Genomic DNA, 16,739 nt, shown 5'->3' with positions numbered 1-16,739 from the left:
AAAAATTTGAAAACCACATTATTTCTGAACAACATATCAATGTAAACTGCACAGCACTTCTTTCAGTGTCCAGTGTGTTCTCCTGCCTTCTTTAAGGTCACTTGATCTTCTCTGGTCCCTTCTGTCCCCACGGCTTTCTTTGTTCAAGTCTCAGAATATGCGCTCTCACCTGGCCACTGACACACTCCACGCTTATGTACTACCGCGTCCAAGATGAGGCCCACCCATTCCTCCGCGTGTGCTCAGTCACACACCACGCTGACGATCGGGACACCCAAGCCCGTTTGCCCAGGCCCACTACCTCCCCCCACCATCAAGTTAAATGATCCTTCCAAGGGGGCCATGGAGAGATTTTCACGAATTTTTTTTTTTTTTTTTTTTTTTTACGAATCTTAACATGGTAAGATTTTCTTTTTAGAAAGATGATTCTAATCAGTTCCCAACTTGCCACAAATCCAAGTGGCAAGAGGATGATAAGTTTGTTTAAGAGAGGACTACTACTGTACGTTCCTACTTAGCATGTGGGCTCATATCACTTGAATGTTTCAGCTTCTCTGCCTTCAGGGCTCCCAAACTGTCCTTATCCTCAACATCTTTTGTGCCTCAACCTCTAGTTATCTTCTATTAAAACTCCCTGCTGACAACTCCCCTCTGCTAAGAAGGCCTGACTAAGCCCTCTTCTATGCCTCTCGTGTCCTATACACACCGTTTGTCAGAGTCTTTACCTAAAGTTCCTTGTTTACATGTTCATTTCTCTCTACTAAACTATAAAGAGTCTTTGAGAACAGGTACCCTATTTCATTCATTTCTGAATCATCCAATAACTATCACAGCTGGCACATGGTACATATTAAATAATTTTCAACAAATGCATGAAGTCGTCCTGTGGTTTTTTTCTAAAAATTAGAATGGACTTGAGTTAACACCACTGCCTCAACGACTTCTATCACTCATCTATGAGGGACTGATAAAGTAAAGGACAGAAATGAGTATATAGCCACATAATACCTTCTATACTGACCATACTCAAGCCTTGAATAGGAGCTCACTAATATCACCTTCTTACTAATCTGTGAATTATCATCAGATACATTCCTCAAAATCCTCACACTACTAACCTCAACTTCCTATTCTGGCCTTGAAGAGGAAGCCAACACTGTGGACAGCAGAGGAGACAGATGGAAATTATCTGACTCTTCAATGACATTGCTGAGCCCCTGGATCAAGCACACCTGAAGCCCATCCTTCCTCTGGACTTCCTCCTGTGTTATTGGTTTGGTCGGCTGGGGTTTGGCTACCTGTCACCAGTTCAGGCATTAAACACTGCAAGGTGGGACTTTTTTTTTTTAATCATTTTTTAAAAAATTTTATTATTTATTTTATTTATTTATTTTTGGCTGCATTGGGTCTTCGTTGCTGTGCGAGGGCTTTCTCTAGTTGTGGCGAGCGGGGGCTACTCTTTGTTGCGGTGTGTAGGCTTCTCTTGTTGCAGAGCATGGGCTCTAGGCGTGCAGGCTTCAGTAGTTGTGGCACACGGGCTCAGTAGTTGTGGCTCATGGACTCTAGAGTGCAGGCTCAGTAGTTGTGGCACACGGGCTTAGCTGCTCCACGGCATGTGAGATCTTCCCGGACCAGGGATTGAACCTGTGTCCCCTGCAATGGCAGGTGGATTCTCAACCACAGTGCCACCAGGGAAGTCCCACAAGGTGGGACTTCAAAAGAAGGCCAAGTATTCTTAACTACCATCAACTTTGAATTTCATTTTCTAAAAATCAAATATGTTTAATAATTTCCTTTGTAAATAATATTACTTTTATGCTTTGCCAGTTATTTTCAATGCACAAAACAGACTTTCTTCAACATATCAAGTCATCAAAAATCACAGAGCATTTTGACCTTTAATATAAAAAGCCAGAACATATTGTAAATCTGAAATCACTGAATCACTAAGACAAATAATTAAGTCGCAATTCTGTTATTAAAAAAGATTAGCTTGGACTTCCCTGGTGACGCAGTGGTTAAGAATCTGCCTGCCAATGCAGGGGACACAGGTTTGAGCCCTGGTCCGGGAAGATCCCACATGCCGCAGAGCGACTAAGCCCGTGCACCACAACTACTGAGCCTGCGCTCTAGAGCCCGCGTGCCACAACTACTGAAGCCCTCATGCCTAGACCCCATGCTCTGCAACCAGAGAAGCCACCGCAGTGAGCAGCCCACACACCGCAACGAAGAGCAGCCCCTGCTCGTTGCAACTAGAGAAAGCCCACGCACAGCAATGAAGATCCAACGCAGCCAAAAATAAATAAATAAATAAATACATTAAAAAAAAAATTAGCTTTACTTACTAGAAAAACGAGTGATCCATCAAGTCCTAGCATCTAAAATAAATAATATGCATTAATTCAAGATGCAACAGGATTTTTTATTCTATTTATGAAAAAAGGTCATTTTCCTTTCAATATTTTTAAACATAATATTTACCCACTACTTTCCAATACAGCCTATCATTTTCAGAGAAGGAAAAACTTCTGTTCATGGGAGTTTTATATTTTGGATCTTCTTTTAATCCAAATCATATGATTATAAAGTTAAAATTTTCCATCTTGGGTTTCAACTCATTAGATATGGAGCCAGTCAAGATTTCATGATACAACAGTACTACTTTGTCAACTGAAGCATCAGATTAATACTTAAATTTAAATTGTTACTTCATTTTCAAAAGTCCACAATTTCAAGTTAAAGATTTTGTAAGTGGAGCAAGGTTTGTATTAAAGGCCAGAAGATAGAAAAAGGTATCAACAGACCTTTATCATAATATTTTTAATATTTTCATCACAAATAATACATTACTTAATTTTCCCTAGAAATTAAAGTTCTGGTAATTGTTTTCACTAAATGTAACTGGAAAATTAGTGTATACATCTAAATATGGCCAACTTTAAGATATGTTAGGATTAAAACACTAGGATACTTGATAGAAAGAAGTCTTACTCACTCTTTCCCATGTAAGCTCTTCTGCAGCTCGGTCCCACTCTAAAGCATTCCAGTTCATGTCATCTGGAAATATAATTGTAGTTTAAAGATTACTGATAGAACTTGAATTATAAATAATAAATATACTCTTTTAATTTGGTGTTTTATAACTGTTGTTGAGAAGGTAAACCACACGTAAAAGTTTTCCAAACTGAGTATCTGCTTATTAGGCAATTTTTTAAAAACATAAATAAATACAACATACAAAATAAGATGATTCTAGATTGTGGTAAGTGCTAGAAAGGAAATAAGCAGGGTTACGTGAAACAGAGGAATTCCACAGCTCTGAATCAAGAATGAATACGGTGGATTTGAGAAAAGTGAAGAAGCCAGGGGACCAGAATTCTCTGGGTGAGGAGGAGGGTGGCAGAAGATGCAGTATGACAGACAGACAGGGGTCAGATCATACAAGAGGAATGTGAAGCCAAATTTTATTTTGTTCTTTAACACAATGGGGAAATCACTGACAGATCTGAAGGGCAGAGAGCAGTACAAACACTAATACAGTGGAGCAAGAATGGAAGAAGGAAGACCAGGCAGGACCTACTGCATTAGACAAACAGACGGAAACAAGGGCCAGCACTAGGGTACAGGAGCCGCGTTCTCAGAGCCTTTGAACATATACCCACCTCTCCCTGCAAAGGCCCCTTGCTCCCATTACACAACTGGCTTCTCCTCATCCTTCACGTCTCAGCTCGAGTATCACTGAATCTGAGATACCTGGGGAACCTTATTTAAAGTAGGTCTCTCCTCAGTAGCACCCTCAGAGCAACGTGCACGTTTACCACAATGTGTCATAACAAACTTGTTCACTTGGATATTTCTGCTTCGTCACTAGACCAGAAACTCCATGAAGGCAGGGACCTGGTGTTTGAGTGCCTGGCACACAAGAAACACTCAGGTATCAGCAGTGATAAGTGGACCCAGAGACAGCGCAGCACTTGACAGGAAAACTCTGGGGCCAGAGGAAAGAAAAGAAGGTGGTGACCTACTGACAGCTGACTGGCAGGCTGGTCTCAGAAGTTCTTTACCCCTCTGGAGTTATACCGCCAGAAAATGAGAAACTGGTTTCTTTGGGTGCTATCTGGCCTGCAGAGTACACTTCAACAATTCTTCTTTGATAATAAAAGTTGCACTGACTCAATAAAAATGGCAAAGGAATAAGATAAAACTGTATCAAGTTCCATTTTAAAAAAACAGGATCTATTCTAACTTACAAATAATTTCTTCCTATCCATCCTATAAAAAGTCCTGTGTAAAGCAGAATTTTATTTTACTTTTATCTCATCTAATCTTATTTTATTTTATGGCCGCACCGCGTGGCACTGTGGGATCTCAGTTCCCCAAACAGGGATTGAACCCGTGCCCCCTGCAGTGGAAGCTCGGAGTCTTAACCACTGGACAGCCAGGGAAGTCCCTAAAGTACAACTGTAAAACACAAAATGTGCCCTGCTTCATAGAAAAAAAAAGTATGCATATGTATATCCATAAATGCAAGTCTGCCAAAATAAAGTAAAAACAGGTTAGAAATAGAACTTCAAACCCATTAAATTTTGAAAACCCCAGTCCTCCCCAAGGTGAGCTGGGAGTGGACTCATGGTCACGGAGGAAGGGTGAGCACAGGCCGGCGGCCATTACCCTGCGCCCCATTGTTGGCATCAGCTGCATCTTCCCCGCCCGCGTCATCTTCCTCCTCATTCTCCTCCTCCTCCTCTTCCGCCTGGTCATCCTGGGCTGCAGGGTTTTCCCCCACCACTGCGTTCTCAGCTGGTGGGTTAGCAGGCTGGTCGGGGGCAACATTTTCAGCACCATTTCCTCCTGCTGGAGCCTAAAATGACAGAGGAGACCAGAAACTTGGCTAACTTGTCTCAGTTTTGCTCTATTTTCAAATAGCACCCTCCCTTCTAAAATAAACAAAACTAGAAAACAGACACAAACTCCATTAAAATTCCAAAAAAAACCTACCTCTCAAGGGCATTTCTTCTAAATGTATCTGAATTTGGATCAACTTGGTATATAAGAACATAAACTCATTTAACAGTGTATATATTCATTCAATATAATTTAGAGATTAACATTTCACAAAGCATTATAGAAAACAGGTTAACAAATCTGGCTATCTTGAATACATCATTCCATAATCCTTCTTTATAAGGCATCTCTTATCTTTACTGACCACTTCAGGGATGAAAATATATTTATGTATCTGTTTACACACATACTGATATATAACTTAATGCTCAGTTATCAGTTCACACTTGAGGAAAGGTTTCTCATTTCTGCTGAGGAGGGTAAGCCTGTCCATATGAACTTTATCAGTTTCCACAAGCACGCTTCTCTGGCTCTTCCTGAATTCTGCTACCCACCAAATGCAAAGACCTAGTTGTAGTTAATTAAAACACTGAACTCCTATGGAGTTAATGAAGATTCTAAAAGAACTGTATTAAAATGCTTCAAAATATGAGGTACGATGATAAAAGTATTAACACTAGGTTAAAAACAGCGCCCTTGCTGAATAGTCCCATTTTTCATACGTGTGGTTTTCAAAGGAGAAGTTGTACTCTTAATTCTATAGAAAAAAGGGTATGGCAGAATTTGATGAAATCAGTCTTCACACTAAAAAAAGCCAAAGGGCCTTAAATGAAAAATTAAGTCGTTAAGTATCGTTAAGTATTACTTTGAGTTAATTTTATAGTCAATTTTTTCATAATAAAATTTTACAAAGGGCAAATTGTTTTTGTATTGTAAGTAGCCAGTTTTTTTTTCTTTACATTTTCAGCCCTATAATTTCTCAGTAAACAAGATACTAAAAATCATTTATCATATCTTCCTCTTCTTAATGCCTCTAGCAGACGCTCTTGTATCTAAGCATGTCATCTCATAAATAAAAAGTAAAAGTGTACAAGACTGTTATCAACAGTACTCCAATTTTTCTACTTTTGGTCATGTTTCTACTAAAAGCAACAAAGGTGAGGCATTTTACACATGAAGAAACTAATGAACAAAGAGGGTAAGGGGGCTTCCTTAATGTTATGCAGCACGTCAGAAGCCCATGCGGGAGGTCTGTATATTAACCACCAGGCCGGCAGGAACCTGTTAACCCAGGCCAAGGGAATGAAAGCGCATGAAGTATACCCCCAGTGTTGTTCCCGGGTAACAACAGCACTCTCCTGATTTCTCACATCTCCTTCCATCTTCCCCCAAACGTTGTCACTGTCCTGCTTTGCAACGAGGGACACGGGAGTCAAGGGTTTGGGTCTTAGAGGGTGACAATAATTCTTATGTCCTACCCAAATACAATGAATTTGGGGACAGAGGGCGTTACCTCATTCTGGTGGTGCCCAGCAGCGTTGAAGGGCGGAGCAGCGTGCTCCAGCCAGATCGGGGCGCCCCCGTGGACTATCTGCTCTCGCAGCCACACCAAGCTGATGAACGCACACAAGGTGCACGTCACCACAAAACAACCCTGCAAACAATCCGCCAACAAATTGTCCCTATTAGAAAAAAAAAAAAGTACATAGAATTACTCCAAACAACACTTAAAATTAAGAAACCAAAGGTAACGACATTCACTTTACATAAAAATCTCAAAAAGAACAAGAAAAGTCAGTCATAACTTTCTGGTGAAAAATCAGTCTCTCAAAAAAATTATTTCTGAGGATGGTGGCAATTTATCTATCTTACAAGCTGGCCAAATATGTTTATTTATATATTTGTATTACTATGTGTTCATATTTTGGAAAGCAAAGAAGAACATCAGAACTACATAAATCGGCTATCCAGCCTCTCTTTGAACATAGCTGAGAAAAAGGAAGGCAGCAAGCAAAAAACCGAAAGTAGCCAAATACTTGACAAAGGTCAAATATTAAATATATGTAATTTCCTAACGATACATGACTCTGTCCAACCCTTACTAAGAATATCCTTATCCTTATTTTATACACAAGTTTAACCAACTTAGCTGATACTTAAAAACCCATGAAAATGAACAGAATCAGCAAATCAGCAAGGCGGAGAAGGGCCTCTAGAAAGGCCTAAAGACAACATAAAGGAAGGCTGAGAGACACACAGTACACAATGCGTGAGGCAAAGAAGCCTGTGGTACACTTTACAAATGCCTCATTTAGAACGCAGATTAAATTTTGACGCCAACTGCAAATATACCAAAAGTATATTAGTTTCTCAACAAATCCAGACAGATCAAGTATGGTTCACGTGAAAATACACAGAGTATAATAATACTGAACACCTCTTTGTTCTTTTCCTCTCTGAAGGAGCATATCCTTCCCTGGTCTATGTCTGATTTCAGAGTAATTCAAAGGTAACTCAAGAATCTTGGTAGCCTTTGGAAAATTCACTACCATAATGGACGTTTTTCCCTCCATGGAGAACTTAAGGAAGGGTCAATTTGGGAGACCTCAGCCTGGTAGCTCCAAACTGAACTAATGTGGCCCTCAGATGTTATCTGGAATATACCTTAATCAAAAGAGGAATACTGATCACCCCCTTGCTAAGGACCCCTCCAGACCATTAAAATTTTGATAGGTTGGGACTAAAATACCCCCTTTTCTACTCCTTCCTTGTCATTAGCAATAAGAACAGCAACTGCTCATTGCAGATTTTATTGTAGATTTTTAAATGGTGACAAACTCTTTGCAGAACCCTTTTCTTTTCCCTCGCACCTTGAACCTGGGCTGATTTGTGAACTGTCTGAACCGGAAGCCAATGTCCTGAGTTCTGAAGCCTAGAAGAGAGCTTTCGGGCTTCCACTCTCAACCCCTTAGAATGCTGCCCTGAGACCACCGTGTAAAGAAGCCCCACTAGCCTTCTGAAGACGAGAGGCCATATGGAAGAACCAATGTACCCATCTGAGACCACCCCACCCCAGTGACACACATGTGTAACGGAGGCAAGCCCAACAGATAAACGGATCAGCTGAGCCCAGCCCAAACTGCTAACCCCCAGAATTATGAGCAAATAAAATGTTTGTTGTTTTAAGCCACTAAGTTTTAGGGACAGCATGTTTTGCAGCAATAGTTAACTGATAGGCTGCGCCTAGAGAAGCTGAGGAACTGAGCTACAGAATATGTAGCAGCTGCTAAGATATTAAGAAATTTTAAGTAAAATTTCAGAAAATGGATTCTATAGAGAAAAATGAAACATTACTCAGAAAAAATAAGTGATTTACTTATAAGTGCTTTCAGAAAAACTGGCTCAATTCTTCAAATTCTAAAAGGCAGCATGAGATTATAAAAGCAAACCACGCTTACAATTTCTTTCCACTATCCCCACCAAGCTTTCAGCATTCTTCCCATGTCAATGAGGAAGCTCATGAAGGCAACTCAGGTGTGGCCCACTAACCAATCAGGTCACAGAGAAAAGGAGAGCCTGCCAACAGAAGGCAAGCAACAGCTCTGAGTTTGGGTGATAATTTTGCTATGTATTAACACAGTGCTCAAAATTCACATACAGTTTTTACATGTGTTTGTGAATTTAATCTTTGAACAGCCCACCCAAATCCCTGAGGCATGATCTTCCTCATTTTACAGATGAGGAAACAGGGGCTCAGAACTGTCCAATGATTTGCCCAAGGTCACCAAAAAGTTGCAGATGCAGCAACGTTTTAATTCCAATGTCAGGGTTCCTTCTGTTACAACCAGCTACGTCTTTGCATCACCTAAGTGATCACACTTGTCAAACAACCAGATGTTTAATGGTTCCGCCAACAAGAAGTAATGGTGGTAGGCAAGTAAAATACTGCCTTATTTGAGACTAAAATACTAAATTTTCACTGACATGGCTTCCATAAACACCTGTTTTTCACAAAGCCAAAGCCTACCAATTTAAGCTTTGGTAAACATTAACATATTTAGCCACATAAAACAGAAACCATTAAAGAAGTAACACATCTCCACTTTACTGAACAGCACAGATGGGACCTCAAGTCACCTCTTCTAAACAACTGAGATATGACTGGCCACTACACTGTTCTCTCAAAAATTACAATGATAAATACAACTCTAGCCTCACGCTAAATGGAACAAGACTGCCCTGTTTGAGACGGTTCTTTTATTAGTTCATAGATATTAAAATATAACTTCCATCACTCTTAGCACTCACCCCTTGCTTTTTTCTGACCTCCCTCGCTACTTGTAATATGCGCCTTTATTTTGTATACGATTCCTAAATGAAAGCCGGAGGTGAGCTACATCATATACGTGGAGACATATGAATGACACTTCAGCCAAGATTGATTTTTCTTGTCTCTATACTAAGACTGTGTTCTGGATGGCTGATATAAAAATCTGATGTCCAGAAATAGTAACGTTGTCCTATTTGTTTCACTGAATCACTTCACAGAAGGTCAATATTTTCATACAAAGGGTTACCTTATTATACTATTTCTAAATTCTCAAGTGCGTCAAATTACTGCTTCTCCTTTTTATGAGGACCACAGCTATTAGTGCCCTATTTTCAAGATCCTTGTCTACTTATAAACATTACTTCGAAGGCTGTTGTAATGTAAAGAAAGTTCAAGTTCAAAACCTTTTACCTTATCTATTCCCTATACTGCCAAAGAAACACATAAATTAAATAACTTGCCTGTTCTATCCAAAAAAGGTAAAACTAGCAAGTAGGAAAACCAAGTTGCAAACACATCTAATATTTCTAAGTATTTTCAGCCACGATTCAAAACAATGATGCAGACACAAGCAACTTAAAAGACCTCCTCGATTTCTTTTCTATCAGAAATGTAACATGCTCTCCTGCTCTCTTCTACTGCCATTTGGCTTATTTTTATAATATATTCCGCGTGCTTCTGTTCTAAAAGACAGTCTTATATTGTTCTTTGCCTTTACTGACATAGGGATCAGAAACCTAAGGTCAACTGGGTACAAAAGAAGATTTTAGCAAACAGAGGTGCAATCTTTTGCAAACTTAATATTCTAATCATCTTGATACAGTTAATGATTTACAGCATTTCTAACATAAATAATTTTGAAAACACATATATGTCTTTCCCAAGAAACTGCAATTACAAAGCTTTATGTCAAATTAAAATACAGTAAAACCACCACAGTGAACAAGTTTTTACAGTCCACCTCCTAACAATCACAAAAAACATTTAAAAAAGAAATTTGACTTCAAATGTCTGTGTTGTTAAAAACACACGTTTAAATGAACCCCCAGCATATCACTATATGGAACAGTACATTTCTTGCACTACACGACAGCTTATTTAACTAGCTGTCCCACCGTTACCAAACAGTCCTTTAAGATGGGTATGTTTTAAAACATTTATATATGTCAGCTATTTCCACTGTAGCTGTAACGTTAGAATAGGTAACATAAGGTATTATTTGTCCTTGGAATAGGAGGACTTTTCAAATTACAACAAACACAAGTATGCAGAAGAAAAAATGAGCACCATTCACAATGTGCAGCCTTCTACCACCACGAGGTTCAATACTTACGTGGACAGCATGTCTAGTGGCAGTGTCAGTAGGGAGCTCACAGAGCCAGTAAACAAGCACTTGTAGATGCGGCCTACCAAGAAAGGGCATGATGGCATATAGTCACAACTCTCATCATAACTCATACAGTCGCTCAACTAAACAGAGGTAAAGTGGAACACTGCGAATGCCACTGAAATAAACATTTAGTCTTTGCAAGGTTGAGCCTCATAATACTCAAGTTAAGAAAAAAAATGTCAAGCATTAAAAATAGTGACAGTAAAGAGTAAATGTTACACAATAATGTTTAAAGTTTTGATTCTCTCTAGATTTACTTGTTTTTATTAAATGAGCTTAGATGTTTGAAGGCGGGGAGGGAACCAATCTCAAGAAAAGATCTCCAAAATGATAATACAGAGTATTTTCTTGAACCTAGAATTCTAAAATTCATTGAGTCTGCTCATGAAAATAAAGTTTTGGGGGTACACATTTTTGACATTAAGAGGACTTTTCAGTAGAGTACATGCTTCAATGCTATGAATAGCAAACTAACAACCAATTTTTGACAAACAGATCCAAGGGTCCTCAAAAGGACAAAATCTTAAATCTGGCCATGAAGGGAAAAGATGAAGTAAGGGCAAATACACAGCCATCCCCTTATCCTCTTAGTCAGAAAAGGCAGAAACAGATTTGGAAATGAGGCCCAAAAGCTGAGGTTTCCTTTCAAACCAGTACGTGTGTATTAGTTTAAGCATTTCCTATAGCCTTGTACCAAAAATTTAGTGACTTCAATGGCTGTTTTCAAATGCCAAGTCAAAATGGAAAGACAGGAAAAGATTTTCTGTAACAGAAATTACTTACATATATGTATAAAACATTCAAAGCAAGTATGCTTGTAACAAGTAAAAGTGACAAACAGCCAATTGTCTGTAGATAAGAAAACAGACTCATTAATTAAAGGCCTCCTTACTAGCGTGCTTAAAAATAAGGTAGCTCAACACATTCCTACAGGAAAAGACAGCCATGGGTACATTGCTAACTTAAAGGAAGAAGTTACAGAATGTGTAATGTGTGACATAATTTAGATTTTAATTGTGTGTGAGTGTGTGTAAACAAGTCAGAACAGAAATCAAGCTTGTTACCTGTTACTTAAATCCTCAAAGTCCTTACTTAATTTTTGACTACTTGATCTACTGATTTCAGAGAAGTGTTAGTCTTCCACTACAACTATGAATGTTTTACATATTTCTAAGTCCTGTTTGCTGGTGCATAGAAATTCTTAAGTTTTCTTAGTGGACTATGCCTTTTATTAATATGAAATAAAATGCTGTTCCTCATTTAAAGTGTTTCATCTTGAATAATATCTGGCTGGTGAATACTGTTCCTGCGTTTTGTCAGCCTTTGTTAACAAATCCCTCTAGCATTAACCTGGGCTGTTTCGTACTTATCTCTTGTAGTGGAACACTTTCATACATACACAATTATGAGGCTCTATCTAAACCCTATGATCACAGATATTGCAATCTTATCTTTTCTTCTCTTTTACTCCCCTTCCTCAGCCCTCCCTTCTTGTCTTTCCTGTCTTTTGTCAGACTTTACAAATTTTACTGTTTCCTATTCCCGCTCCCTAGGATGAAAACTCATCATCCTATTTCTATTCTCCTAACAGTTACTTAAATTTAAGTTTTGTTACTTTTTTATTAAGATAAAATTTATATAAATATTAAGTGTGTCTGGGTGAGTTTTTATATTAGTATATATCCAAGTAACTGCCACCCAGATAAGATTCTCAACATTTCTAGCTCCCCAGAAGGCTCCTTCAAGCCCCTTTTCAGTCAATATCTCCAGCAAAAGGTAACCACTATTCTGATCTCTATCACCATAGATCAATTTGGCCTATTTTAAAATTTCACATAAATGCAATCCTACAGTCCGTACTCTTTTGTGCCTGGCTTCCTTTTCTCAAAGAAGTGACGTTGATCCATGTTATTCTATGTCACGCTAGCCGCTCCTTTTTCACCACTATGTAGTATTCCATTATAGGGATAAGTCACACTGTAACCATTCTACTGTTGATAGTTGTTTGGTTGGTTCCAGTTTTAGACTACTATTATCAAAGCTGCAGTGACGACACTCTTACACACGTCTTTTAGTGGACACAAGGCTCTTATACCTGTTAGCAACATTCCCAGAGACAGAACTACTGGATCATAAAGTATTTATAATATTTACCACTGACAGATAACATCAAACAGCTTTCCAAAGTGGCTATACTTTATATACTCTTACTATCAATGCATGCATGTTGCAGATGCTCCACATCCTAAGGAGGATTTGGCACTGTCTTGTCTTTTAATTTCAGCCATTCTTCTGAGTACGGAGCAGCATCTTCTTGTGCATTTCCCTGATGACTAATGATACTGAGCACCTTTTCACATGTTTATTGGCTATTTAATCTTCTTTCCAGAAACACCTGTTCAAATCTGCTGTTCACTTTTTAATTGGCTTGTTTTCCTTTTTCTTACTGATTTATATAGTTCTTTATATATCCTGGATACAAGTCCTTTGCTGGATATGTGTATTGCAAATACTGTCTCCCACTCTGTAGCTTGCCTTTCTCTCTCAAAGGTATCTGAGCATGAATTAAAGTTCTTAATTTTAATTAAGTCAAATTTCTCAGTATTTTCTTTTATGGTTGTTCTCCTATACTTTATTTTAGAAGTTTTTTGGTTTTAATGTTCACATTCAGGTTTATGACCGTCTAAAATTAACCTGTGTCAGGTGGGAGGTAATGGTGTGGGTCATTAGCTCCACATGCCCGTCCAGCTGATGCTGTACCATTTATTGAAAAGACCATCTTTCCTCCCCTGAACAGCAGTGGCACCTTTGCTGTTAATCACCTTTGCTAGTTCTGGACTCTACTTGGTTACTCCTGTATTTTTAATGCGTAATTACACTGTATTTTCCTGTTTTATCTAAAGCATCTAAAATTTCACCACAAATAAGACAGCCTAAAAAGCTCTCAATTCTATACTCCCCTCACAATTTCTCTCGTTAAGATCATCTAGAATTTTAGTTTCCAGTTGATACCTAAAAAATTATTAATTATTGTAGACTAACAACAATTATGACTTAGCTATAAGAAGCACTTGTTTCTTTTTCTCTGGAGCTCACACTTTCCCCTGTCTTTGTTTCTTTGCTCGTTTTAGTAAAATATATTCTCAAACACTTTTTTCATAAATAATTTGAGGTAGTAAGCTTTCCACGTCCTTGCATCTATTGAAATGTCTGTATTTTGTCCTTCTATCTGAGAATAATAAGATTTTGGGTTCAAAAATTTTGCCACATGTTGACTATTCTGCTGTCTTCTAACATTCAGTGTTGCTGATTTTAAGTCTGATGCCAGTCTGATTTTCATGATTTTGTAGGATAATCTGAAAGCATAACATCTATACACCACCCTATTCAGCACTGGAAAACTTCAGAATGTGTCTAGGATTGTCTTTTTCCTTTATCACAGTCAGCTCTCTCTCTTTCAATCTCTTACCCTCTGGAACTACTTACTAGACAGATACTGAAACAATCGGATGTAGCCTCCATCTCTCAAGTTTTTTCCCTCATACTTGCAACTTCTTGTCTCTGAGTTACATCCTGGAGAACTCATTGCCCAATCTTCTAGCTCACTAATTCACTCTTCAAGTGAATAGTACCTATTCTGCTTTCATAAGATTTTCATTTTTATAACTGATCAAGTTTATTTTACTTTATTTTAAGGAGACATGAGGATATTATTATACTTATTTAAAAATCTTGTTTGCGGTTAACTCTAAAGAATCCTATCTATATACTCTGGCACCATATACTATCGACCCCTCTCCATGTCTTTAAGAACACAAAGAACCTAAAAAGAATCAACTAAGAGTTAGTATACCAATCTCCCAAAGAGCCTCCTATATTTGAAAGATATGCTTCCCAATTATTCATCACCATTAGATATGTGTTTTTTAAAAGGGGTTTAAAAAAAAAAATCTCAAAAGAACCCATCTTTTGTCATCCTTGAGAGCTCTAATAAACTTCAAGGAATAAAATATTATTTCCTTCTAATTATGGTTTGATTTTGCTTTTTCAATTCTTTCATGAACTTTCATTATTAGCCTCTGTATGCTGTGTTTTTCTTTCCCATATTCATTCAAGAAACTGACCTGTTAAAAAATGGTTTTTAATTCAGGTGAATAATGTTTCCTAAATGAAGTTTTCCTAATACATGACATTATAATATCAAATAATTAAATATCATTCGAACAAAACTATGATGCCATATTACTTTATAATATTAAATAGTTGTGCAATGTTTAAATAACTCCAGCCACAGAAGAATGAATACTCACATGCTGTAAGAGGAACAACTCCCAACCATGCAAAGGCCACAAGTGTATAATGAAACCAGTATCGTATTGCAGTGCCAATACTTGTAACCAGTCCAGCAAATATGTCTTGGATTGGAAGCCGCGAAGGCATATCTGGGGAATAAACTATAAGGGGGAAAAAGTTCACATAATTTCATGAAGATTCAAATAGGTTATTTTCTAGGCAGGTAGCACTATCTTAACTTTCAACATTTGCAATTGTACTTAAATATTTTTTCCTGTAAGAAAAATGAATCAAATAATCACAATAAAATACTACATTTACCCAAAAGTCATTTATGAGAGCAAATCACATAAGAAATGTAGAAGCCAACGAAACAGGCCCCTGAGCAGGAAAAAAGATTCAAGAGAAGTACACATCCCTCACTCATAGCCAGGAACTTTATGTAAGGCTAATTTACACATATTTCAGCATTCAAACACTATAATTATCTGGTTTCTCAAATTATAAAAGATCACATAAAGCAAACAGGAGCAAAAGGTGAAGCTGACAGATGTCATCAAGAAAGAACCCTCCTCCCATGCCAGCCTCAGAAATAGCACTCAAAATGCACAACAATCTGCAGCAGACCCACTTGCTGTAAGAGCAAACAGCCCACTGACGTCTGTTAGCCACTCCCCACCCCATTTTAGCACAATAATCAACATTCCAAATGGTAAATTAAGGTCTTCCCACTTCTCTGCAAAGTGTGGTTCAATACTCAGAAAAAGAGGTTCTGCCACAGGTAATATTGTGATTTATAAAAAATACATATCTGGTCGTTCAGATGACCAAAATATATTTCTCATATACATTTGGTCTTCGTCCACAGTTCCTGGCTCACAGCTCCTGAAACCCTAGGAATTTTCTAAGCAACGTAAGCCATAAAGGTGTCTTTTGTTATGTTAATGAGATGACTTTTGAACCTGTCTGGGGCGGGGGTGGGGAGAAAGAGTATGGCACGGGTTTTCCAAGGGAGCCAACCAAGTAATTAGAAGGTTGGAACTTTCAGCTCCACCCTTCAGACCTCTGGGGAGGAGCGAGGGACTGAAGGTAGAACCAATCGCCAACAATCAATGATTTAATCAATCACGCCTATGTAATGAGGCCTTCATAAAAACCCGAAAGGCCTCAGGTTCGGAGAGCTTCCCAGCTGGTGAAAACAAGTAGATCTGGGGAAAATGGTGCACTTTCCCTTCCCACATACCCTACTTTATGCATCTCTTCAATCTGGCTGTTCCTGAATTATATCCTTTTATAATAAACTGATGATCTAATAAGTAAAATGTTTCTCTGAGTTCTATGAGCAACTCTAGCAAATTAATCAAATCAAGGAAGGGGTCATTGGGAACCCCTGATTTTAAGTCAGTTGGTCAGAAAGTCAAAAGCAAAACTAACAGCCTGGGTTTGCGACTAGCATATGCAGGGGGTTGAGGGATCCCAGTCCTTTAAGGACTGAGCCCTCAACCTGTGGAATCGAATGTTATCTTGGAGTAGACAGTATCAGAATTGAGTTAAATTGTAGGACACCCAGCTGGTGTCCTGCAGAACTGCTTACTGGTGTAGGGAAAACCACCCCACACACATGTTGGAACTGGTACCAGAACCTATGTACACACGTTTTAGAAAGATTTCCTTTGTAAATGGTTCCAGTGAAAACCACTGCTCTACCACAGGTTTCTCAGAAAGAACATACAGAAGGAAGAAAGGCCTCTTTCTCCAGTAAGGCCAAAACAAAGAGCTATGATAAATAAAGTTTTAAAATCAGTGATCTGAAATTTATGAGAGCACTATTACAAAACTGTTCACAGCTATAGACACAAAGGAGTGAACGAACAAGTAACA

General features: G+C 38.4%; 1 protein-coding gene across 1 annotated transcript in view; it reads right to left on the bottom strand.

Annotated features, from left to right (window-relative positions):
• MARCHF6 (membrane associated ring-CH-type finger 6) overlaps positions 1–16,739 on the bottom strand; it is a 75,689-nt gene that overhangs the window by 37,132 nt on the left and 21,818 nt on the right. The window contains exons 4-9 of the mRNA XM_036846439.1: positions 14,876–15,019; positions 10,509–10,581; positions 6,359–6,527; positions 4,672–4,861; positions 2,996–3,057; positions 2,346–2,378 (exon numbers count right to left, since the gene is read on the bottom strand). Of these exons, the coding sequence (XP_036702334.1) occupies positions 2,346–2,378; positions 2,996–3,057; positions 4,672–4,861; positions 6,359–6,527; positions 10,509–10,581; positions 14,876–15,019 (671 nt within the window). The remainder of the gene's footprint in view (positions 1–2,345; positions 2,379–2,995; positions 3,058–4,671; positions 4,862–6,358; positions 6,528–10,508; positions 10,582–14,875; positions 15,020–16,739) is intronic.

This window comes from Balaenoptera musculus, chromosome 3 (assembly GCF_009873245.2).
Source record: "Balaenoptera musculus isolate JJ_BM4_2016_0621 chromosome 3, mBalMus1.pri.v3, whole genome shotgun sequence".
NCBI lineage: Eukaryota > Metazoa > Chordata > Mammalia > Artiodactyla > Balaenopteridae > Balaenoptera > Balaenoptera musculus.
This window is presented reverse-complemented; position numbering and strand designations above follow the sequence as displayed.